This window comes from Culex quinquefasciatus, chromosome 1 (genome assembly GCF_015732765.1).
Source record: "Culex quinquefasciatus strain JHB chromosome 1, VPISU_Cqui_1.0_pri_paternal, whole genome shotgun sequence".
In the NCBI taxonomy this organism is placed as follows: domain Eukaryota; kingdom Metazoa; phylum Arthropoda; class Insecta; order Diptera; family Culicidae; genus Culex; species Culex quinquefasciatus.
The window spans coordinates 9,879,696-9,905,228 of NC_051861.1; the positions used below are offsets into that span (position 1 = coordinate 9,879,696).

General features: G+C 43.4%; 4 protein-coding genes across 12 annotated transcripts in view; 3 read left to right on the forward strand and 1 right to left on the reverse strand.

The window, feature by feature from the left end:
- LOC6039901 (probable multidrug resistance-associated protein lethal(2)03659) overlaps positions 1-1,271 on the forward strand; it is a 28,891-nt gene extending 27,620 nt beyond the window's left edge. Inside the window, exons 12-13 of the mRNA XM_038257987.1 lie at positions 10-727; positions 787-1,271. Of these exons, the coding sequence (XP_038113915.1) occupies positions 10-727; positions 787-1,063 (995 nt within the window). The 3' untranslated portion in view covers positions 1,064-1,271. The remainder of the gene's footprint in view (positions 1-9; positions 728-786) is intronic.
- Positions 1-25,533, reverse strand: part of LOC6039898 — a 153,265-nt gene that overhangs the window by 50,652 nt on the left and 77,080 nt on the right. For all 8 annotated transcript variants that reach the window (XM_038258012.1, XM_038258038.1, XM_038258030.1 and 5 more), the window contains 3 exons: positions 25,256-25,408; positions 11,280-11,420; positions 10,579-10,696 (listed from right to left, as the gene is read on the reverse strand). In XM_038258012.1, coding sequence (XP_038113940.1) covers positions 10,579-10,696; positions 11,280-11,420; positions 25,256-25,408 — 412 coding nt within the window. The remainder of the gene's footprint in view (positions 1-10,578; positions 10,697-11,279; positions 11,421-25,255; positions 25,409-25,533) is intronic.
- LOC6039902 (multidrug resistance-associated protein 4) lies at positions 1,399-9,394 on the forward strand. The gene is made up of 12 exons (XM_038258008.1): positions 1,399-1,483; positions 2,729-2,879; positions 2,987-3,256; positions 4,566-4,803; positions 5,020-6,611; positions 6,664-6,964; positions 7,027-7,177; positions 7,247-7,477; positions 7,535-7,827; positions 8,185-8,436; positions 8,561-8,733; positions 9,108-9,394. Exons 2-12 carry the CDS (start codon positions 2,779-2,781, stop codon positions 9,343-9,345), a joined length of 3,840 nt encoding a protein of 1,279 aa, XP_038113936.1. The 5' UTR covers positions 1,399-1,483; positions 2,729-2,778; the 3' UTR covers positions 9,346-9,394.
- On the forward strand, positions 18,933-19,463 carry LOC6039903 (general odorant-binding protein 19d). 2 transcript variants are annotated; one of them, XM_001849349.2, is made up of 2 exons: positions 18,933-19,010; positions 19,067-19,463. In XM_001849349.2, the coding sequence occupies exons 1-2, from the start codon at positions 18,954-18,956 to the stop codon at positions 19,382-19,384; spliced, it is 375 nt and encodes a 124-aa protein (XP_001849401.2). In that variant the 5' UTR covers positions 18,933-18,953; the 3' UTR covers positions 19,385-19,463. The 2 variants fall into 2 exon arrangements, with proteins under 2 accessions (XP_001849401.2, XP_038113988.1); XM_038258060.1 differs by having other exon boundaries at positions 19,070-19,463.

The window sequence follows — 25,533 nt, forward strand, 5'->3', positions numbered from 1 at the left end:
TTTTTGCAGCGATGAGCGGAAACGTGGGTCTTGCAATCACGCAGGTGTTCAACCTGATCTTCATGTGTCAGTGGGGTATGCGACAAACGGCTGAACTGGAGAACCAGATGACTTCGGTTGAACGGGTGGTCGAGTACGCCGAGGTTGAACCGGAACCTCCGCTGGAAACGATGGACGAAAAGAAGAAACCGGCTGCGGACTGGCCCAACGAGGGAGCGATCAAGTTTGAATACTTTTCGCTGCGGTATTCTCCGGGAGGCGATCTCGTGCTGAAAGATCTACAACTTGCGATTGAACCAAAGGAGAAGATCGGAATCGTTGGCCGAACGGGAGCCGGCAAATCTTCCATTATACAAGCCCTGTTCCGACTGGCCGTCAACGAGGGTATCATCAAGATTGACGGCCTGGATATCGGTGGACTTGGACTGCACGACCTGCGCAAGAAGCTGTCAATCATTCCACAAGATCCGGTGCTCTTCTCGGGGACGGTCCGAGAGAATCTGGATCCGTTCGGGCAGCACACCGACGAAGACATGTGGCGAGCGCTGGATCAGGTCGAGCTCCGCGAAGCGGTACGTCGTATGGACGGAGGTCTCGATGGCAAGATGTCCGACGGAGGGTCCAACTTCAGCATGGGCCAACGACAGCTAGTTTGCTTGGCGCGAGCAATTCTCCGCAACAACAAAATACTCATCCTAGACGAAGCCACTGCCAACGTGGACCCGGAGTAAACCCATCCAATATCCCAAGTTAATCACCTATTACTAACATTCCCCACCATTCCAGGACGGACAAGCTGGTCCAGCGAACGATCCGTGAGCAGTTTGGCGACTGCACGGTGCTCACGATCGCCCACCGGCTGCACACCGTCATGGACAGCGATCGGGTGCTGGTGATGGACGCGGGTCGCGCCGTCGAGTTTGGCCACCCGCACCAACTGCTCAAGCAGCGGAAGGGATTCCTGCGGAAGCTGGTCAACCAGACGGGGGAGGAAACCGCCACTGAGCTGGCTGCGGTCGCCGAGACGAACTACCGCCAGCGAAGCAGCGCGCGGGACAGCTGAGAATCTCGAGTAAAATTGTTTTACAACACACACCAAAGATCGAATAGCGAGAGACAGGGAACAATTCCGTACTTAGGCGATAAGCGTACTTCTTTTAACGAGGTTTCGATTCCAACCGTAATACGTACACACGCAATTTTCGTGTGCATTTTTTATACGCGCTTTGATATGAAAATGGCAATAAAGAGCGAGAATTATACGTCACAAATTTGAACCGGTTTTTGGGTGTTGTTATCTTGCGGCAGATCCGAACGGGCACGTACTCGCGGGACTGGCCGTTATCTTGATGGTGCGATAACCGATAGTGGCCTGTCTACGAATTGTTTGGGATTCGAACGAAGACTTCAGTCGTGGACTGCCTGTCGGCTGCTCAAGTGTTTGCCGGTAGTTAGTTTACTCGAACTGTTTTGTTTTGATATGGTAAGTAGTGATTTTGCAGTTCTTTGAAATTAATTCTGATTTTTATTTAAAAAATAAGTTTTTCTAATCAACTAATCAATATCAATGTTGAAATGAAATTTTACAAGCATTATTTGCTATTTGTGAAATCGAGTGGAAAAAAATTCAACCTAAGAAAATTATTTATCAATTCAAAAAAACAACTTAAACCAGGTTTTCCAGAAAAATAATTAAATTTTTAGTGATCCTCGCTTTTACCAAATTAAAAAAAAAAACAACAATAAAACGAGGTATGCAACAAGAATAAAAACAAACTAAACAATTTTATTGCAATATAAGTGTTTTTCAAATTAATATTTTACATTCACAATTCATATCAAAACATAAAGAAAACAGATTTTAAATAACGCCTCATCTTATTAAATCATCACGATTTAAAAAAAAGTCCGTTCCATAATCACCTCTGTCTGGCATGATACCAATTGGTTGATGGCATCAACCTTGCTTGCACGCGCAGCATGTAGAAAACCATATGAGATTAGATATTGGCCCGTATCGGCCGAAAATGGTTTCAATTGTGTTCCACATTGTTGCAGTCTGTCCGTCAAAATTTGAACCTAGACAGTTGTAAATTTTCCGCAAAATAAAATTGTTCAAAAAAGTGTTTTTATTAATTTTTACACGTAATATTAGGGACTGAGTTGGGTTCAATGCCTAATGACCATTTCATCACAGACAAACCGATTAATCAATCATCCCTCACTGGAGTGATCTACACACGCGAATCGCACGATTTTTTTCAAAGTATGGTTTTCAAAAATTTCATGAAGCTGTCAAACGCGGGTAAAGTAACTGTGGTGAATTCAAAATACAGTGGTGAGTTTGTGAACATTCAAATCGGTCGTTAAATTGTTGATTGATAAATTTCAGAAACTCGTTTATTTTTGTAGATTATAAATTCAAAGCAGGATTATAATTGAAAAATTAGAATTTTAAATTCATCCATCCAATTGTCGTTTTCCTTAAATTTAATATAGAATAATTGCACTATTTGTTAACCACAGATTTAAGATTATTTGTTTTGATTTAATTTGACATATTATTTAAGACTCAAACCCACGACATAAAAAACGATGACTTAAAAGTCAGTGTCTGCCAATACTATTCATCATTGACCGCGTGACTAAAACATCACACCCTGCTGCACAGGTTGTACGCTCGGCGTGACATAATAAATTCAACCCTCTTAATCAACCCACAAAACAGCGCAACTGACTATGCAAAAACGGAGTACTCGGGTGTACAACAAGTAAATCATGGAAGCCGCCAACCCAAACGACAAGACCCCCGGAAGTGGTCCCCCACCGCCGGTGCATCCGTACGCCCGGGCAAACGTCTTGAGCAAATATTTCTTCTGGTGAGTTTGCCCGCCATTGTGCAGTGCACGGTGCCTATCTTGCAGGCGGAGACGCGCTGCAGCAGCAGCAGCAGCGACAACAAATATTTATGAATGTCATTTTGAAGGTGGTTGGTGCCTCTGCTGCGGACGGGCCTTGCACGACAGATCGTCGCGGAGGACATCTACCGGGTGCTGGGGCACCACGGGAGCGACCGAATCGGAGACCGGTTTGGCCAACGGTGGCAGGAGGAGCGTCGGGCGGAGAAAAAGAAGCATTCCGGTGGAGAGCCCTCGTGGAAGCGGCCCTGGATGCTGCTCCGGGTGGTGTGGAAGATTTATGGGCTCGGGGTGGTGCTGTTTGGCGGAGTTTACAGCTTTTTGGAGTCCGGATGCAGGTGAGACAGTGTTGAGAAGTAGTTTGTAGTGGTTCGCCTTTGGTTGTTATGACGGTCAGCATGGGTTAAGTGACGAGTAGCTTAAGCTAGGCAACGATTGGTTATACGCGTCACGTTCAACATTACGACATAACTGCGTGTGGTAAAAGCAAAAGCTGAATATGGGGCAACATATTCAAGGCTTCACGTGCGCACTTCCATAAAGGGAAACGACCAGATAAGAAAAGGATAAAATATTGGAACAGCAAAGCATGCAGGCAAGCTTTTTCCTTTGGAATGCTGAATATCATCATATTGCACACATGTGCCACCAACGACAACAAACAAACCATGGCAGGAAAGAAGGAATTTCATCACATTTTTATACGTCATAGACCCGCACTCAAGGTTGTTCCATATTTCGTACATCCAAGAATCCTACTTTCATTGTCTATGAGTTTGTTTTGTCGTTGAAATAAAATTCCGGAGATGCGTCAGCAAGCGCTAGTTTCCATTTTCCCGAAGGAATATGTCATTTTGCATACAACCAGAAAAGCCTCGAGGTGTTTGAGCAAAAGACACGTTCTATTTGCTCTTTTCTCTGAAGCAATTCGAGCTCTAAGTGACCCTTTAACATTTATGCACGCTAAATTGAGATATACCTTTGTTATTGTTTTGAATTGAATTTAAAGCATTGTTTGGCGTTTTCTTTGGACATAACAATCGCTTAACGCAACAAACTTTAACTTTTAATAGGTTTTCGCAATCTTTGACCTCGTTTTTCCCCCAAAGAAAAAAAAAGTTGTTTTTGTTTACGTTCCAACTTAATAGTCCTTCTTTTTTTGTGAGTGTGTCTCTGTGTGTGTGTGCACCACATAGTAAAGTGCGAGAGACAACAGAACAAAGGGAGACGACGACGATCCCCTCCCAAAATGGTGGGGGTGGGGCGTCGGTCGTCGCCAGCATAATAGAGCGATTAACATCAGCTGGTGCCCTTCGTTTTGGCCCCTCTTCTAGTTTAGAGTGTATCAGCAACAGCAGCACCAGCTTCACTTTGCTGACTGCGCCGAGTGGGTTCCTTTGAGGAAAGTAGCATAAAAAGGGCTCATAAAAATGCTTTGTTTTGCGAGGGGGTGGGACAAGAGGGGAGGCCTCTCGTGCTATGATCAACAGCCACGTGCGACGCGTTTGATGGTGTTATTTTGATGGAAAATGAGGAAAACTGTTGTTGAGATTGAAAATATTCTTTGCTTATAACCCGAATAAATACGCCATTTCAAAAATCCTATTAAAATCCACAATTCTCTCTTCCAAAACCCACCCGACACAGAATTGTCCAGCCGTTTCTGCTGGGCGAACTCATTCGGTATTTCGACCAAGCGACGCCACCCCCAGATGGCACCGTCACGAACGATTCGCCGATAACACTCGGCCGGGCCTACCTGTACGCCGGTGGCATCGTGGCCTCCGTCATGGTTCCGGTGGCCATTTTCCACATGTACCAGCTGTACCTGCTCCAGGTCGGGATGAAAATACGCATCGGATGCTGCGCGCTTATTTATCAAAAGGTAATTTGAATCCCCGCCAGATGGCAAATGAGAGCAGGTCGGAAATAATCCGATTGGCTTCATGTGTCTACTGGGTCGCCCGGGGCCATCAGATAGTCGCGGATTGGTAATTGAAATCGCGAAACAATCGGGAAGTGGGGGGAAATCACGTTTTAATTGAAGTGTCAACTCCGAGCGAGACTGATTGAGCTTGAACTTCAACTTTTGTACCAACAGGTCCTTCAAATGCCGGCAGCAATGTCTGCATCGGACGGATTAAGTGGTCGCGTCATTAACCTGATGTCCAACGACGTCAGTCGGTTCGATTACGCAGTCATCTTCTTCCACGATCTCTGGAAGGGTCCCGTTGAGTTGGTGATCGTGTCCGTCCTGGTGTTCCGCCTTATGGGTCCAACGGGTCTCATCGGAATAGCTCTACTTCTACTCTTCATCCCTGCGGAGGGTTGGTTGGGAAAGCGTGCGGCAGGTTTCCGGATGAGAGCCGCACGAGCTACCGACGAGCGAGTCAAGTTCACCAACGAGGTCATCCAGGGCATTCAGGTGCTCAAGATGTACGTCTGGGAGATTCCGTTCGAGGCGATCGTCCGCAAGCTACGACACAACGAGATTCGTGCGCTGAGAGGTAGCGCTTTCATCAAGTCCGGGCTGTTTGCACTGCGGATCATACCGAAGGTATCGATCTTCTTGAGTCTGGTGACGTACGTGTACGCTGGGAACGTATTGACCGCGATGCGAGTCTACATGTTGATATCGTTCTTCAGCGTGATACACCACTCGATGGTTGAGTTCTGGCCGCTGGCGGTCACGTCGTGTGCCGAAGCGTGGGTCTCACTCAAGCGAATTCAAGAATTTTTGCTGGAACAAGACCACAGCCAGAATAACGAACAAAAGGACCAAACAACTGTGAGTAAGATCGCGATCGAGGATGTATCAGCTGGATGGCAAGAGTCCAGTTTCGCGTTGCGATCGCTAAACTGGCAAGTGTCCGAAGGTCAAACCTGGGCCGTGGTCGGACAAATCGGTGCCGGAAAGTCCACCTTGCTAAATCTGATAATGAAAGAGCTAACGCCAAGCGAAGGTAAGGTAACCGTCACCGGAAAGATCAGCTACTGCTCGCAGAAGCCGTGGGTGTTCGAAGGGACGGTCCGCGACAACATCGTGTTCGTGGAACCGTTCGACGAGGAACGATACAACGAAGTGGCGCGGGTTTGCGCGCTGGAAAGAGATTTCAAGCTGTGGCCGAGTGGTGATCTGACGGCGGTCGGAGAACGCGGAGTTACGCTGAGTGGAGGTCAGAAAGCGAGGGTGAATCTTGCGCGAGCGATCTATCGGCGGGCCGATATCTACCTGCTGGATGACCCGCTGTCGGCGGTTGACGCCCACGTTGGCAAGGTCATCTACGAGGAGTGTGTGATGAAGTTTCTAGAGGATAAAATTTGCGTGCTGGTGACCCACCAGCTGCAGTATCTCAACGGGTTGGATAACGTTCTGATCATGGATAGAGGGGAGATTAGTGCGAGGGGATCGTACGAAGAAGTCCGGAGCTACTTTAGCGCACTTGGTTACGGCGATGAAGCCAAGGAAGGGAGTGCGGAAAAGGTTGATCAAGTCGTGGAAGATGAGAGTGCCCAACAACTCCAAAAGACAGCGAACATCGACGAAGGTCAGATGAGCGGCAATGTAGGATTTCAAGTTTACAAAGACTTCCTGAAGTCGGTCAAGAGTTGGTTGTTTGTAGCGTTTGTAGGACTGCTGTTGATCACTTGGCAGAGTGCATCCACCGGAACAGATTACTTCGTGTTCATATGGTAAGTTATACGATTGAGCTGCAAGAACAGTAATTCGCAATTCATTTTGCAGGGTCAATTGGGAAGAAAATTACGCCCAAAGTCCGGACGCTAGCTGGACAACCGAGACGCACATAATCGTGTACTCCGCGCTGGTCCTGATCACCATCCTGCTCTCCGTCAACTCCTTTGCGTTTTTCGAAATGTGTCTCCGGGCGTCGTCCAACCTTCACGCGGCCCTCTACCTCGGAATCACCCGTGCCACCATGTACTTCTTCAATACCAATTCCTCCGGTCGGATCATGAACCGGTTCTCCAAAGATGTCGGACTCATCGACTCCAGCTTGCCCACCGTACTCATTGACAGCTTGTACGTGAGTGCACGCTCTAGCCACCTTCTCTCCTGCAGCTAATAACCGGATCGATTCCGTTGCAGTTCTTCCTGGAGCTGGCCGGCATTATCGTGATTGTCTCCCTGGCAAATTACTGGTTGCTGGTACCGACCGCCGTAATGGGTGTGGTGTTCTACGTGCTGCGCTTTCTGTTTCTGGAAACGGCACGCAACGTCAAACGGGTCGAGGCAATCAGTAGGTGTCCGCCGTCTGCTGCAGGTCGATATAATGGCTCGAAAATTGAAAACCTTTATTGCCTTTCAGCACGCAGCCCCGTGTTTACGCATACGAACGCCACCATCGAGGGGCTGGGCACGATCCGGGCGTTCGGAGCGGGTCGCCAGTTGGCGCAGACTTTTCACTCGCGGCAAGATTCCAACACTTCGGCGTCGTTCCTGTTTGGAGCGATTACGCGTGGGTTTGCCTTTTGGCTGGATTTGATCTGCTCGCTGTACATCGCTTCGGTTGTGTTTAGCTTTTTGGTTCTTGGAACGGGTAACCTCTTAGTCCTATACGGTCTTCCAAGATAATACCGAACATCCCACTTTTCAGAGATCGTCAGCGGCAACGTTGGCTTGGCCATCACCCAGGTTCTGAACCTCATCGGCATGTGCAACTGGGGATTGCGACAGACGGCCGAGCTGGAAAATCAAATGACTTCCGTCGAGCGAGTCCTGGAGTACTCCACTCTGGAGCCCGAACCGGAAGTTACGGAACCTGCCGCGGAAAATATCCCCGAAAGCTGGCCCCAGCAGGGTGGTATCGCATTCCGGAACGTGTCACTGAGGTACTCCCCCAGGGCGGAACCAGTGTTGAAGGATCTAAGCTTTGAAATTAAACCCAAGGTAGGTGTTACCGGATTGGTGGGTTGATTTATGGTAACTCAATAAGGGACTGCGGTGATAGAAAAAGGTCGGTGATTGAATTCGGCAGCTAAATGTTGGTTCTATTTGTGGGGTCAGATTGAGAAGATGTATGAATCGACGACAACGTTAATGCCGTTTAGGGCGTTTCGGTTGTCCTAGCAGGGTGAAAGTAAAAGTTTAACATTTTAAAGCATTTTGGCTTGAATTGATCACAATACTTTCATTTTTACGAAACATTTCGTCGGATCCCTTTCGCCATGATTAATTCATACTTTTCTTCACTATCGAAGAATCTCATTCCGTTTTTCTTTTGCTTTCGCCCAAACTCACCCAAAGGAACGAATCGGAATCGTGGGCCGTACCGGCGCTGGCAAGTCATCGATAATTCAGGCCCTGTTTCGTTTGGCATCAGCCACGGCGGCCATCGAAATCGACCAGATCCGTATCGGGAGCGTTCCGTTGCGTCGCCATCGGGGTGCCATCTCGATTATTCCCCAGGAGCCGGTGATCTTCTCCGGCAGCTTGCGTCACAACCTGGACCCGTTCGGGACGCTGGAGGACGGCCAGATTTGGCGTGCCTTAGAGCAGGTAAATAAATATTTAAGCTCGGGATTGGTTTTATCGCTTTTTACCGATTTCAAATATTCAATACCCACGCGCGCATAACTGCTGGGTGCTTTCTCCACCTCAACCGACTCGTTTTGCATAACAGGTTGAACTGCGGCAGGCGGTTCAGGCGACCGGCGGTGGACTCGACACCAAGATGACCGAGGGGGGAACAAACTTCAGTGCCGGTCAGCGCCAGCTGCTGTGTCTCGCGAGGGCCATCCTGCGGAACAGTCGGATCCTGGTGATGGACGAAGCGACGGCCAGCGTAGACCCGGAGTAAGTATGCGCCCCAAGTTTGGGTTGAAGAAGGCGTAAGCATGATTTACGAGTTCGTGCTTTATCGGTGCTGGCCTGTTTGCGGGGCCTAGGAGTGCCAACTTTTATGATGCTCAAGTTTTGCCAAAATCTTCGTAAATCTTGTGTCCTATGTACATTGCACGCCCCCCCTCAATGCAAATAATGGCGAGACACGGTCGTAAACAGTTGCCGGGTTGGTAATAGGATTAGAAACTGGTTTGGAATGGCAAACAGACGTTGTTTTGATTTTTTGAAACAAACCATGCGTCTCCATCAATTTACTTTAAACTGCTTATTTCGATGGAGTCGTGCCGATTATGTCTAAGTCGTATAACCAAATTCCGAATTTACAGAACGGACCGGCTAATCCAGCGCACCATCCGGGAGCAGTTCCCCAACTGTACGATCGTGACGATCGCCCACCGGCTGCACACCGTCATGGACAGCGACCGGATCCTGGTGATGGACGCCGGCCGGTTGGTGGAGTTTGACAGTCCGGCCAACCTGCTGCTGCGCCACCCCGACCGCCCGGATGGCTACTTCCGACGGTTGTTCGACGAGAGCGGCATGGACGGACGGGCGTTTGAGTAACGATTAGTGTTAATATTATTGTAGTAAACACGACTTTTCGCAGGCGCAATCGTTTGTCGAAAACGTTTCCAAGAAAAAAAAATCTCCTTTTCACTTGTTTCTGATTGTCAGCCCCTCTAAATTATTTGATTGTATCCCTTCTTTTTGATTTTATTTTTGACATTTCGCGATCGACTTCTCGATCAAAGGAACCCGCCATTCTTCGGTTTTTGATTATTTACTTTTTCTCCAGTCCCTCTATCCCAACCAGGAAGGTGCTGTGTCCTATCCCTCGCCTAGACCAGACCAAAATCCATGATAAAGCTGACAGACCAAATCTGTCAGACCAAGACTGTCAGACCAAAGAGCAAAAAGTAAACAATCTTGGTCTTCGACGTAGGTGCACACAAATCAAGAAAAGAAAATTTGAAAAAGAATTTTATTTTTCCAATTCAATGACTGGGTTTGGACTGCAAAATTGAATGGACGTCAGAAAATGATTAAAAAGTGCGGCGTCCTGTACACCGACAATTAAATAAGCAATTAAAAGTCTTATTTTTCCACTTTAATTTTTGATCGCGTTTTCGGTTTACACCTGAAAAATCTTGAAATTATTTATACGGATTTGTGATTCCTCTCTTTCCACCATTCCCTTGATCCCAACCCAGTCACGGGCAGGGCTGGTTCTGCCAGAATCCTGCTTGAACGTCGTGACTGGGAATAACTGTTGTAAGGCAGATTTTCGCTTGAAAATAAAACTTAACGAGAATTAACTATTTATTACCGGACAGGAGCTGATACTTTACCGTCACTTTTGATTGACATCGTAATTTGCGCGAGGCAAACAAAGCGTCAATCAGAAGTTTCTATTTGACTGACTTCCGCCATTATGCCACCGTCTGCCAGAGAGGATAATCACGAACAATTAAAGTGACCACTTGCTGGCGGCTCTTCCGGTGGTCGTGGAACTTTGTTTCCCCGAAACGGAAACACGTACATGGGCGAACCACAGACAAGCAGACTTGAACCATTCACCATTCAACTGGAGTATTTCCCGAACGCAACACAACTTTCAAACGCCGGTCAATTTTCTGTGGTGAATTTGAAGATGCCGTGGTGAGTTTTTGCTCATTTCAATCGACTGTTGAACTGTTGATTGATGAATTTTAGCGAGGTGTGCGACATTGTTTGTAGACAAACTGTTGTCGGCAAAACAATTTACATCTGAAAATGATATTTATCTGTGACACTTACTTGCTGAACAGCCGCAGGACGACGCAGATGATGATGAACATGACGGCCATGGCCACCAGCACGCCGATCATGGTCGGGTCGACATACCGTTCCGTCACGATGGGTCGGTTCACGGTACCTGATTATCGTCATGTGGAAAAGGGAAAGAACGGAAACATGGCACAAAATTAGTGATGGCAATTGATTTCCCGGACGTGGAAAAAACGTATAAGCCAAATGGAGCAGAAAAGTCGTTCAACCTGGCTGGGAGCTCTTTAAGGATGTGGGCTGAACTACCACTCTAGAATATCCAATGATATCATTTACGAAAAACAGAGAAAGGCGGTGATTCAAAACCAGCTATAAATGACTCCGTTTCCCCCCAAATTGGTTTGGGAATTTTGCTCCTGTGCTAGTCAATCCTTGTGAGGGACGTAAACTTTTGGCGAACTCGATTTTGAGGTGTTGGAGCGCGTGATGACAGGTTTGAGGAGGGCAGGAAATTAATACCGTCACGAGCAGGTTATTTGATTTAACTTTGACTCGTGAGACTCGTATGGAAGGGGGAGGGACTATTTGATCCCTGCTGTAGGGGGTAATTGAAAAAGTTGATATTGAAAAGTTTGTAGCTGGACCGATCTCACGATATGATCCTTAGAACAAGGATGGAACCTCTGAAAAACTAACTTAAAAATAATCATGAAAATAAAGGTTCAACTTACCTCGGCACTCGACGGTTCCGTCCGGCTTGAAGATGGGGTTCATCTCGAACCGGCAGATGCAGCGTCCGTCCCGGCACTCGGTCTGCTCGGTCATCTGTTCGCATTGCTCGGTGAAGAAGCAGCTGCCGTTCACCTGAGCCACTGCCAAGGGGGAAGGAAAAAGTAAACGTCAGAATCGATAAACAAACATCTGTGCACAGACAAACGGAAGTAAATCTTCTTTTCAAATTAATCAATCAATCAGTTAATAGCCAATTTGAATAACAGAAATTCACCACAACAAATTTGAATTCACCACAGCTCGTTTAAGCGCGTTTGACAGTTGTTTCAGTTGGTGTTGATAGTTTTTTTTCAAGTGCACGCATTCAAAACTAGATGGCTCCTTGAAAGTTGATCGATGGGTTTTTGATAAAAATGTAAGCGAATTCCGTCTGTTTGTCTGTGCTCTGAGAATTGAAGATGGAAGATGTGCTGTTGCATCGGATATCAAGTTAATTTCTGCGGATGTCGTAAAATTGCCTGAATTATATGCGATTCCGTCGAAGAAAATGGGATTTGTAGGCCAGACAAATGATGAACTTGATTGAAGATGCAAAATAAACTAGATTTTCAGAAAATTGAGGAAATCATAAACCATCATCTTGAGAAACATTGTAGCTACCTCGAAGGCGTCCAATCAAACAGGACCGTTTTTCAATTGTGAACTCTCTTTTGTTCGTTTCGCCCAGAGCGATTCCACAAAATGCAGATCAATTTGTTCATTTGCAATCAACCGTTGCGGACACTAATGGGAAAAGAAAAACTTTCAACTAGATGAGGTTAACCTCAAAGGAGCATCGTGTCCCGGGGTGGCCCTCGGCCATTCTCCGGATCGCTTCGACAATCATTTTGTGGTTTGACACACAGAGAAAAAATCTTTCGATACCCTCGTCGGTGTTATCGGACTGGGATCGCTCTGACTCAACGACATTGCTTGAGTGTAGCGTCCTATCGAGAAATCGATTCAAACTGGATACACTTGGAAGGATTTTTTGGGGGGAAAACCACATTTCGTTCGCACTTCAGACGGAATGAGAAACCTGAACAAAGTGACTGTGGTTTTTGCTATGTCTACAAGTGATACAGATACAGCTACTAAAGGTCTTTTGGGGCACGTTGAAACTAATTAATTGAATGGAACTTGTCGGTACGAAGCTGATACCTCTGCAAGAAATCTGCCCTATTGTGTGCAAATGAAGAAACTCTGAAGTTTCAACTTGGCAAAACTTTAAATCCCTGCACAAAACTTCAAACTCTTCAGCATATCGCACAGGAATAAGTGAGAAGGACACCTCGTTAAAATTCATTCCGTCCCGCCGGAAGAACCGAGGGACGTTCACCACAATCCCAGTTCGGTGTCCTTTCTTTACAAAGTCGGATAACCGGATGGGTGGAACCCCCTCGAAGGGGTTCTGTGTAAATATTTAAACTTATCACACGTGCACCCCAAGCCTGGCGGGCTTTACGACGGTTTGTTCGTGTTATCTTTGGACGGAGTAGTCATTCATCAAAAGCACTAGAATTTAAGATTGTTTGGCTGACTTTGACAATTTTATGAGTTTATTTTTTTTTCTTTTAACAGAACATAAATTCGTTGTTTTTTCCGTGTATCTAACCGCATGGTATTAACTCTTCTAAAAGGGACAAACTACATTAAATCGAGTACTTTACAATGTCAAATGCTTATTCCCCCATCAGCAAAGCCTAGGTTCGACCTCACACGAATCTTCCGGCCCCGAAACTTTCCCGTCTGTCCCACTTCGGTTAGTTTGTAATAACTTGAGAGACTTTGTGGTACGTCGAGCTCCCCCATGCTGGGAATGCCAAATGTAAAAATCTAGTTTGTCCAACGGGCGGTCGACTCAATGACAAGAAAGTATCGGATTAAATGTTCCACCGGAAGTGGAGCCTCGTCTGGAAAGTGGCAAATTTTGCCTATAAATGAGCTGGGAATTGAAATTTCTGGGAGAAAGGAGGAAGGAGAACGAGCATGATCGTTCGGTGTAAAAGTAGGTCAATGTGTTTTCCCTCTAGCTCATTCTAACCGGAGTGATACTTTTAATCCTTAGAATGGAACGATCCTAGCGAGACCAGAGGAGCCATTAAGAGTGTGGGTTATCTCAGAGGTGACTGGCAGTAAAATTTAAGTGTTACAGCCTGTAAACACTGGTTAGGTCGATATTGAAGCAGCGTCCGGAATGGGAAAATGGAATCTGGTCGAGTAATTAGAAGAATGCAGACCAGGCTAGTTGGAAGAGGCGGTAACGAACGTTTGAAGAAATAAGGTTTGATTGTCTAAATAAGACGAGAAATGTCCAAATCAATCCAATCTAACATCCTCTTTTTCGCTGGCCAAGCCTACTGATCTAAAGTTAACCACCATGATGATTCCTTGGAGAGTATTGCTTTACAGGATGAATGTTGTGCATTTGATTTTTGATCAGTTTGAAGCTTTGAACTCTTTGGAGGTTACCTTTAAATCATGACTTTAAACTATAAACAAATCAGTTGACGTCAATTAAATTGCTCAAAAAAAAGTCCAACGATGATAAGTTGATTATGTCAATGACTCTGGGTTGATGTTTACTCTCTCGTTAGTCCAGGAGTGTGTCCATCATCCGAGAAAGAGGTCTGTTGACTTGCCATGTTCAACAAATGATAAAGGATAGCGGTCGATGGTGAACTCGTGATTTATGATATGTTTGGCGACGGCGAGCTTACTGATGAGGGCTAATATAATTAGAGCGGTCTAAAAATGGAAGTCCCTGATGGAAAGGTCTGAGCGCTGTGCTGAATACTTCATGAGTTCAGCGTGCATTGTTAATAAAAAAACCCAAATTGGCCAGTACAATTTGGGAGGCATGTATTAGCAAATTACCCGATATGGTCGCAAGTCTATCAATTTTCATTGTTTATTCATAACATTTCACACAAACAAGCCCCTCCACCCAGTGAATATAGATATGAATATGACATCGCATAATTAATTAACTCACGCTCCCCCCGGAAGTGGATTCTAAAAACAAACATTCCCGCGACCACCGGACGACGAGTCTATTTTCGCACCGAAATCCCACAGCACTGTGTCCGGTCCACCCGACCCCTTTAAGCTGGAATCACGTGTCGTGATTGAATTCTCACCACAACAGGCTTGGAATTCCTTGAAAGACTTTTTGTAATTCAGAATATTCTCACAAGTCCCTTCAATAATTCAAATTAGGTTACTCTCTAATGATTGTGGTAATCCTCGTGACCACCCCGGGACGCCACGGGGCCTTCCACCAATTGTAGGTCAAGCGACCTGCCGCAGAACCTCCCCACTCAACTGTCACCACGGGGGGTTTATTTAAATTTTATCAATCGTAAGCGTAATTGACAGGTGAGCTCATGAATAAATTTCCATCGGGGTTCGATTCGCTTCCTGGGTTCGACGGTGACCTAACAACAGGATGAGGAACAAAAATAAAACGCAAATATTGGCATTTGCCTGCGGCTTTTCAATCACCACAAAATTCGCTGAATGCGAACGGCGAAAGCCGATTTGGGGTTTGTGGATAAATTTGTTTTGCTTCCAGATGGCGTGGATGAAGGGTGGGGTGGGGGATGATCCGGATTCGATAAAGGAGATGACATAAAGCGGAGCAGTGGGTCATGTATTGAATTTAGGATAACTTAAAATAACTTCTTTGCTACACCCAAACCAAACTCCACGGCCATTCAGTGTTGACAAAGCTACTGAGATCCGTTGACAGTTCTACTGCAAATAATTTTTGAACTTTTCTTTGGTGCATCTGCTTCAGAGAGCCAGAGAGGGAAAGCAAGAGTGTGCAAAGGCAAATAGTATGATTGCGCTGCTCGGTCTCGTGGTGCAGTGGTAGAGCGTCTGACTCTCAATCAAAGCGACTCGGCTCGAATTTTGAGATAAACCTGACATTTTTTGTGATTATGCTCAGCTAGAACTGAGTCGAATGGGAGAATGTTAAAAATATTTAATTTATGTTAAAAGTAAAATGTGTTTCAATTTAAAAAAAAAAAGAAAAAAAGTGCATGTTGGAATAAAACATTCTTTGATTTATGAATGAAATAGAATTATTTTGCAAAATCCAATAAGCAGCAATGATTCTCGGAATTTTCACCTCAACCAAATCACATCCAATATTTTTCCTCCCACTCCAATAGCCCGGCAAATCAATTTGCCACCGTGACATCCTGTCACAATAATATACGCCAGAGGGACCCTCGATACGAATGGAAGCATATCAATTGCGCGCTTCTCCCCTTGCGGGAACAAATGTGTTGTTATCGGATGTATCGCATTCCCCCAAGACATGTTACGTTACAATCCGATACTACAATCCGGTTCGACAGCGACATTTCCCGAACGCGATTCCGGAACGATTCCGGCTGCTGCGCGTCAGCTGATATGTCCTGTATGTTGATCCCTTTCCTTGGACGGAGGAAAAAGTATTTCATCAAATTTTAACATTAAAAAAATATGTTTGAAAAATTTGCACTTTGCAGTCAATTTTTTTATTTTTCAAAATGTTAATATTCACAGAAGATTTTTTCCGTGCAATCATGTTTATTTTTTACAATCCTCACTGCTCGTTACATGAGCTTTAGGGTGAGAAACATATGAAAACAAACAATACAACCCACAGATTTGTTCCATCACTGTTGACAACAAGAGGAATATGGAGCCCGTCTGCACAACACATGATACTATTTTTATCTGTCCCCAATATCTCTCACAAATCCTCAAGCTGAGTTGTAGGGTAACATACAACCGTAATAATCAAGAAATATTATTATTATTTTTTTTTTTGAACATCACACAGAAAAAAACAGATTTTATTTAATAAATTTCTAGGATTTCCAATCTATTTTTTTCCTAGCTTCGTTATCTTAAAAAATGACCATCCCATCCCTATAGCATAGACAATGAGACGTGAAAATAGTTTTAATTTCAGTGCAAATCACTTCAAATTTAATTTAAAACAAATTCCAACAAGCTGTAGCACCACAAAGAGCCGCAATCAACATTGATGGCGCCACCATCGTTATGTGTCATTTTACACGTTTATTTTCGTTTATTCGAGTTTGAGTTTGTTTCTCCGTGCCTGCACCGCACGTTTCGACGTGACGATTACAATCATGTCGGGATGCTGGACCGCTGTCCCACCATCCCCGTGCCCCTCGAGTGGTCGTCCCATTAATCCGTTATTACGGTTCATTTATCACTTTAATGATGTTATCGCTATTGGGCAGTGAGCGCGGATATATAGGTAGTGGTGGTGCATTCGCGAATGGTTCTGCCATTAGTCATACGAGAACGTTCCAGGTCACAGTCACGATGGCAACACTGGGCTCGCCGTGAATTGTTGTGATGGTTAGGTAGGTAAGAATGTTGTATAATTTTGCTGATGTATGGAGAGAATTACGACAAATGGATGGGGGAATTAATTGTGTGCAATTTGATGATATTATTTGCTAAATCGGTTTCAGGAATTCGTTATTTAACAAAGGATGAATGGAAATTATTACAAATACTGGCAGCAACAGTGTTGTAATCATACTTTGTTGGATGGTTTGTTAAACAAAGAGAAATCAACACAGCCAAACCAAGTCGAAGAAAACAATCATGGAAGTTGTAATATTCTATTTTTTTACCAAATCCGAACAAATTAGCTCTTGACAAAAAGTTCTTGCAGCAGGCTGCACTCAAAATGCCGAACTTATGTTAGAGTGAAAATTGCTCTAAAGTGTATGTTTAATGCTAGGAGCGAGGCAATGTCCTTTAAGTGTCCGTTGAGATGGTGTCCTTCTTCCCTCCCCAAGCGTCAGAAATTTGTAGCGGGTGTAGGGACACTTCGCATAGACGCCCTTGCTCCCATCACTGAGGGTATGGAGCGACGAGAAATTAATAAGCATACCCCCCAGTCGTGCCTTCATTAGAGAAGCAGGCAATCCACAACTCGAACGATCAAGCGAACAACCTACCGCGTTGTTAGAATAGATGAAAGAGTTATTTAAAAATAATAATTTCTGACTTTCTTGCTCCATCGTCATGGAATCGAATTTCACGAAACTTTTTTCACAGTTTAAACATTATCGGAAGGTCACAAATGACAGCAAATAAAAAACGCGTCCAACCTCAGGCACAGATTGCTTTGATCCTTCAAGACTCGACAATTGTGAATTTTTGAAGCAAATCTGGTTTCAGATACAAACTTTTGTTGGTAAGACTTCGGAGTGGTTGAACTCGGATCTTATCGAAATGCACAAATTAAGTTGCGATGCAGTTATGACAATTATTGGCTAATAATGCAGCGATAAGCCTACACGGAAAGGGGATCCATCGCCAAATCGCGATAAAGTTCGCTAAAACTAGCGAAAAATGTCGCTAATTTCTCAGCCTGCACAAAAATTACCTAGAATCGCTAATTTTTTTCGCTGGTTTGGAAACCGATGAAATTCTACCAAACCAGTGAAAAAAAAAACACTGGTTTGGTGAAAAATTTCGCTGTTTGGGGGATCAGTTTTGCAAGAATCAGAAAATTTTCTCGCTGGTTTGGAAAAAGCGGCAGGGCACCAAAATCAACCAGGAGATTATTGTACTGGTTTTGGGAAACAATTCGCTGGTCCAGCGGATTTCTTCACTGGAACGGTGTTCTTTTACGCTGGATCAGCGTTTTCTATCGCTGACGTCCGGGTTTTTTTTCCGGCGGCAGCAGCTCGTACCAAAATCAACCAGGAGATTATTCTACTGGTTTCGGCGAAAAATCCGCTGGTTCAGCGAATGTTTCCACTGGACCAGTGTTTTTTTGCACTGGATCAGCGTTTTTTATCACCGACGTTTGTTTTTTTGTTTTGTCGGCAGAAGCCTATGCCAAAATAAACCAGAGGATTTGAGAACCAGAGATTTATTGGGAATCGTGTAAAAGCATGTGGCAAAGTGGTTGTCGCCTACGATTCTTGCTGCCACCTGCGACAATTTGTGCACTCATCTATGCAGCAGTACAAATACATCTCCAGTTTCACTGCACCGAATTTTTCTGTTGCGAGAACTTTATGGAAACGTGCTTCTTTTCATTGAAAAGAACCATCACCTGTTGAGTATGTATTTTAATGCTGAACACTTGGTGCAGAACTTTTTCATGCTTTTTTGTTTTGAAAAAATCCCTGAAGCAATTCGATTGCCACAAATCGCTTCCAAACGTGAACAATAACAAACATTTATGACGGCTGTCGGAAGGATGTGTATCAAACCAGCGAAAACTTTCGCTAGAAAAGAAACCGTTTCGGAAATAACAAACCAGCGAAACCAAGTTGTTGGATTTGATTTCGCGCAGCCACCTTTTTCAGCGAAAAATTTCGCTGGTTTAGAGAAAAATTTCGCTGATATCAGCAAAACCAACCCAGCAAAATTCGGTCGCTAGTTTGGCGATCGATCCCCTTTCCGTGTAGGCTAGCGCAATAGTACATCAGTTAGTCCAAATCTGGTTGCTCTACTGTAAACACCTAAAAGATCATTTGATAGTGTAAATTATTATTTGTCCAGAACGATGGCCGCCACAAGCTATAAATATTTTGAAGTGGATTTTTTTATTTCAGAATCACTCAAGCTACCGCAACATGAAGTTCAGTCTAGTTTTATGCTTACTACCAGCCGTAATCCTAGCACAAGATAAGGTATTCACACTAGGAACTCGACCTTCAATCAGAAAATTAATAAAAATCTTTTCAAGCAGATTTCACGGGAAGAGGAAACTTGTCGCGAACAGGAGGGTGCGTCCGATGAGGACGTCGAGATGCTGCAGTCGTTTATGACTCCGGAAACACGGACTACCAAGTGTTACTATAGTTGCGTGATGCAGAAGATTGGATATTCCGACGGACAGCGCTTCGACAAGGAGGGATTTTTGAGCACCGCTGTCAATTTTTCCAGTAAGGATCGCGAAACTATGCAGCGTATTGCGGACCAATGTGAAGGCACGACTAACGAAGATCACTGCGAGCTTGCTGCCGATATTGCGGAGTGCATCATCCCGAGCAGACAGAACTAACCAGGGGAGGTCAGTTTTTGATATTGTGAGAAGTTCAAAATGTGTTATTGTGATGTTGGAATATTTGTTGTTATTATAACTCGATTTGTTTTTGAAATACCATGATTTCTGTTATTCCCATCTGCCCAGGATACGCTAACATTAGGGACATTAGACAGTGAAAAAAATATTATTTTTTTTTTGCTCTCTTGTTCTAAGCTGTGCTCTCTTCGATATATTAACCAAATTTATTTGAAAATCAAGCTGCAAAATAAAAATGGTTCAATAAAATCAAAATTGATGGACGCTTAAGCGTTATTCCGTCACGGAGAACCCACCAACCATCACGTGTAAACCGTATTTGCACGAACTTCACGATGTGTGGTGGCCCAGACGATTGCTGGTTGCGGCGCTGAACCGCACTGTGTTGTGCTTTCAGGAAGTGCATTTTAGCAGCCCGAGCACCAGCTGTCTGCATTGCGGAGATCTACTCGTGTGTGTTGTGTTACTACATGGCTGTGCCCTCGGAGCAAGACAGAACATAGCTTCAGCGAGAGGTGGTTTTTGAAAAGGGCGACAAAACTTAAGCATGAATAAATGATATAGCTGAAGGGGATTCTTTAGAAAATAATTCGAGTAAATTCACATACGCCCTTACGAAAATCTACCGCAGAACGATTCACTGAGCTGCCTCGGGCTAAGCAATTTTCCGGAACACCATCAACCCAAGAGCAAGGGTGTCCTTTGAAGGAGTGAAATCGAGCGCGATTATGAAGGCGATGATCGTCTTCATCGCCGCCGTGGCAGTCCGAATCGGGTTGATTAATCGGTGCTTTTAGCAACGCGACGTAATGCAAGCTGGTGAGTAATGAGATTGTAATTTTTATGCTAAGATGGCTGGAGGAACAAGGACCGTTCCGGACCGTGCGATTTTTTTTGGTGATAAATTTGAATGATTCGTCAAAAAAAAATGAAGGGCAGAAGTTGTCTCTGAATAATAAAAATATTTTGACAGCTTCTTCAATTCAAATATTGATATCAGCTTATGCAAAGTCAAAGATTTTCCCCCTCACAAAGGGAAATGTGTTGATTTAAGTCCTCCCACCCCAAAATCAACAGCCCTTCCAGCGACGAACCCAAACAAGGCGCAAACTGTTGAAATCGTACTAACGTTTCTGGCAGAATTTAATTATAAAGATAAATTTACAGTCCTGCTGACGACGACCAGGACGCCCGGGCACAAATCATGCAAACATATTTTGCCAGACCGGGTCGCTTTTCAGCTTTTCATTTGTCGAATCGACAAAAGCAGCAGTCAAGCCGAAGCCGGACATCTTCTTGAGCGGGAAACTTTATTGGAGAGCCGAGCTGCTCTTGAATTCCGGCGTTCGAGTTCACATAACACCGGCTTGAGATTCACATATTTGGTTGGAGTGCGATTGAGCTTCAACTTTGCAATAGCCTTTATATATGGGTAATTCTCCGCCAACTCACACAGCAGTTGCCCCGACCCCTCTTCGATTCCTAAGGGGTCCTAAAGGGTAACTTTTGTCCCTGATCACGAATCCGTTTTTTGATATCTCGTGACGGAGGGGTGGTACGACCCCTTCCATTTTTGAACATGAGCAACTCTCTACGAAATCGGCCGATTTCGACCATTTTTATTTTTTGTATTTTTTGATTTGACTCAAACTTTGTGGGGGCCTTCCCTATGACCAAATATGCTATTTTGTGTCATTGGTTCACCCATACAAGTCTCCATTCAATTTTGGCAGCTGTCCATACAAAAATGGTATGTAAATATTCAAACAGCTGTAACTTTTGAGTGAATTTTCTGATCAATTTGGTGTCTTCGGCAAAGTTGTAGGTATTGTTGAGGACTATTGAGAAAAAAATAGGTACACGGAAAAAAAATTTGAGGATTTTTTTATCAACTTTTTTTTTACTAAAACTCAATTTGATTAGTGCGCTGACCACGGGATCGTGCTGTCTTGTTTTTGCATGCTCATTTTCATTTCTTTTGTGTCGCTGTTTGTGTGCTTGGGTGATTGGTTATTATAATTGAATAATGACATCATAAGTACACTGCTTCTGGGGACGCGCAGTCCTGTTTTTTCGCGATAATTTTCGTCGTAAATGATCGTAAAAATTTATTCCAACTGGCAGTTTTAGTATTCACTCATGAAACTATCGATTTTATGAAAAGTAAAGCGTCATTTATTTACTATTTTTGAAATTTGCTCACGTTATCTAAATTGTAAAAACAGTAAAAATATACTGATAAGTCCAGCCCTTAGCACTACTGCTCGGCTGGCACGCGTTCGATAAAAAAAAACTTTTTAAATAATCAATTATCTATCTTTCCGCAGCCGGCTGCCTAAGATTTAAAATTTTCAACCGATAAACAAAATGCTCATGGTCACATCACTGCCACTCGTGAATCCTGACCTCATACCCATCTACTAACCCCTCAAAACTCATGTGATACTTTGTCGGAGATGCAGTCGATTGGGCGGTCTCTATCACTCAAGTATCGGACTAACATTCCCATCCACTTCCCCGTGACCCTACCACTGGTCGTGGCCGGCGCCGGTATTGATCAGCATGATAGGGGCCTTTGAGAAGTTGCGAAGCGAGGAAAGATAGCACCCACTCATCTTCCACGGCTCGTGGATGTAACTTCTGGAGGTCCTGGTCAATAACGGAGTAGCAACTGCGGGTGGGCACCTATGCTTATGCTTATGCTTATGCTTTTTTTTTACTAAAACTCAATTTCCCAAAATACGTATTTTTTGATTTTCGAGATTTTTTGATATGTTTTAGGGGACAAAAATCCGCAACTTTTGAGCCATAGAGAAACATGGTCAAAAAATCTGCCGCCGAGTTATGATTTTTTGAAAAAATAGTGATTTTTGAAAAAAATCGAAGTTTCATGCAAAAACAAGTTTGACATTATTTTTTAATGCAAAATTGAATTTACAATCGAAAAGCACTTTACATATTTTTTGATAAAGGGCTCCGTTTTCTAGATATAGCCACCGAAAGTTTGATTTTAGCGTAATATTTGCAGTTTTTCAATTTTTAAAAATAGTGACCATGAGTGACCATTTCTAAAAATATTTTTTTTGAAAAGTTCTGAAAATTTGCTATAAAATTGTCTAAGAGACATTGAAGATTGGACCTTTGGTTGCTGAGATACAGCGGCTTAAAGAAAAAGAAACACGAAAATTGAAGTTTTCTAAGTCTCACCCAAACAGCCCACCATTTTCTAATGACGATATCTCAACAACTAATGGTCCGATTTTCAATGTCAATATATTAAACATTCGTGAAATTTTCCGATCTTTTCGAAAAAAATATTATGAAAATTTTTAAATCAAGACTAGCATTTTAAATGGGCGTAATATTCAATGTTAGGCCCTTTTAAAATGTTCTACAATGTTGTAGAAAATTACAAAAGTTTTGATATATAGACATAAGGGGTTTGCTTATCAACGATTTACGAAAAAAAGTTTTGAAAAAATTGGTCGTCATCTATCATGGCCGTTCATGGTCACCCGCGACAGACACGACGAAACAAAGAGAAACGCAAAAAGTAACTTTTTCAAAACTTTTTTTCGTAAAATCGCGATAACTTGTGATGTTTATAAGCAAACCCCTTATGTCTATATATATCAAAATTTTTGTAATTGTCTGCTCTACAACTTTGTAGATTATTGTTACACTCTAAAAATAACCCTGCAAAGTTAGAAAAACACGAAATTTTAAAATGAAAATTTTTGTTCTAAATGAAAAAATGACTCTTCTGGGTCAATGTAGATTCAAAAAGTACATTAAATTTCCCATAAAATGACTTGTTCCAAAAAATTTTACAGTCGAGTAACGGAAAATGGGAGAATTTGTAAAACTTTTTAAGTGTTTTTTTCGATGAAAAATACGTTTTTTCGGAATTCTGAGTACGCCATCAAATCGGGCGTCTAATTTTACATAAAATTCCCTCTGACACCAAATTTCTATCTCATCACCGTTTCAGGCTGCAAATTATTGAAAAACACCTCTTTTTTCGCATGTTCAAAAATGGAAGGGGTCGTACCATCCCTCCGTCACGAGATATCAAAAAACGGACCTAGGATTCCTGATCAGGGACAAAAGTTACCCCTTAGGACAAAGTTTCACGCAAATCGAAGAGGAGTCGGGGCAACTTTTCCCGATTTCGTGTGAGTTGGTAGAGAATTACCCATATTAATTCGTACACCCAGAATAGAAAACCGAGAGGATAACTCTACCAATTTCAAATCTTGGGGTCTTGGGTTCAAATCTCAATATTGGATTTTTTTTAGTTCACATAAAAAAACATAACCAAAGTTGAGACTGATGTAATTCTTAAATCGTATCTATGTATCTTTGCGAAAACTAATCCGGATTTATCATTCAACCTGTGTTTGGATATCGAAAGACCGGATTCATTATCAGACCTTTCGTTGAGTTGACTATCGAAAGATATTCCCAACGTCACTTTGTTAACTAATTTTTTGAAGCCGGATGTTATTTATCCATATGAAAACAATGTTGTTTTATAAGATTTCTTTCAAGAGTTCAAACATTAAAAAGTGGTTACGATCTTGTTTTCTATGCTTTGTTTGCAGAACGAGAAAATTGTCTAACCAAGAATGTTCCTGCATAATTAATCGGGCGTAATTAAAGACAATTAATTATACCCAATGCCGGTTGTGAGGAAAAAGCCAAACTCGACCAACCGCACTGTTTGCGACGCAAAATGACTCAAAGGAGCTCCCTTTCAAGAGTGAAAAAAACACTATTTATGAGTTATGGTGATGAGGAAAACTTCCTTCCCACTTGTGGTTCCAGGGAAACCTACTTAATTCCAGTAATTGCAGAATGAGTTCATTTATAATTATTTCACCCGGTGGTTTGATATTTTCAATTAAAAAAAGGGATCGCCCAAATTGTCGTTCTTCAAAAAACTAACTTTTTGAATAACTTTAAATATTTTCCCAAGATCATAAAGTATCGTCTCGGAAGCTCATCGGAATAAATTAGGGAGCATCACACCCCACTCAATTGGCACCAGCAACTCATCATAATTCCACCGACCCTCAACACAGCACTCTGGCGTCGCGACGCCTCATCGCGCCCGTCACCAGCGTGCCCAAATTATGGATGAAAGTTATGACACATGATACACACGAGGCTCCGCTTGCCAGCACCTTCCATGCTGGAACGATCCAACAACCCTGGACGAGGTGTGGCCGTGGCCACGCTTTTGTCGGTTTAAATTACCCCACTGGGTTTTTTTTTCCTTTCTACCCAAAAAGAGACGTCAATGCGAGTTGACGTTGCCTTGAACGTCATTTCACGAATAAAAATTCAAATTTGAAAATTTATTTTAAAAAAAATATTTTTATCGGCATGAATTTAAAAGTTATCAAATAAAGTCGACTTCAGTGTCTGATTATCTGTGCTCCTATCCTCGATTGCAACTGGTCATGAGTGAGGGAAACAAGGATTGGCCAACATGTAGAACGTAACTTTTAAAGACAAACGTATCCAACTTGTTTTTTTGCAACAAAAAGAAAACAAATAATATCAGCTTCGAACTAGATTTTGTAAGTATTTTGGATAAGTTGAAACAGCTTGCGGAGAAAATTGATCGTGATATTTTAATCAATTTAATTCAATCGTGTTTAAGCCTTTCGACGACGTGCCTACTGAGCATCGATGCTACGGGCAGGACTTGATCAATCAATCTAGGTCAAAATAAATTTAAAATAAGTTCTCCGAAAAGAAGATTTTCCGTGTTTTCTCTCTACCTTATGACTCCCTCGAGAGGCAAAATAACTGAACCGTTCGCACGTGAGTGTGTATACTTACTTTTCCCGCACTTGTCGATGTGGTTCGTCGCCGGCAGGTCGGAAGTACACTGACATGTGCGCAGGGTCGCATCGCAGACGGATCCGGCGAAGCCACACTCAGTGGTGCTCTCGCACCTGTCACCAAACTTGAGCGGGCCCCGCTTGGACGGGTCTGTGGAAGGAAGAAGGGGGGTTGAAAAATTGAGGTTAATTAAAAATTCATCAAATTGGGATTGATGGGTGATTTCCGTTGAGGATTTTTTTTATCTATTTGGGAGTGAATGTGTCATTTTGCTT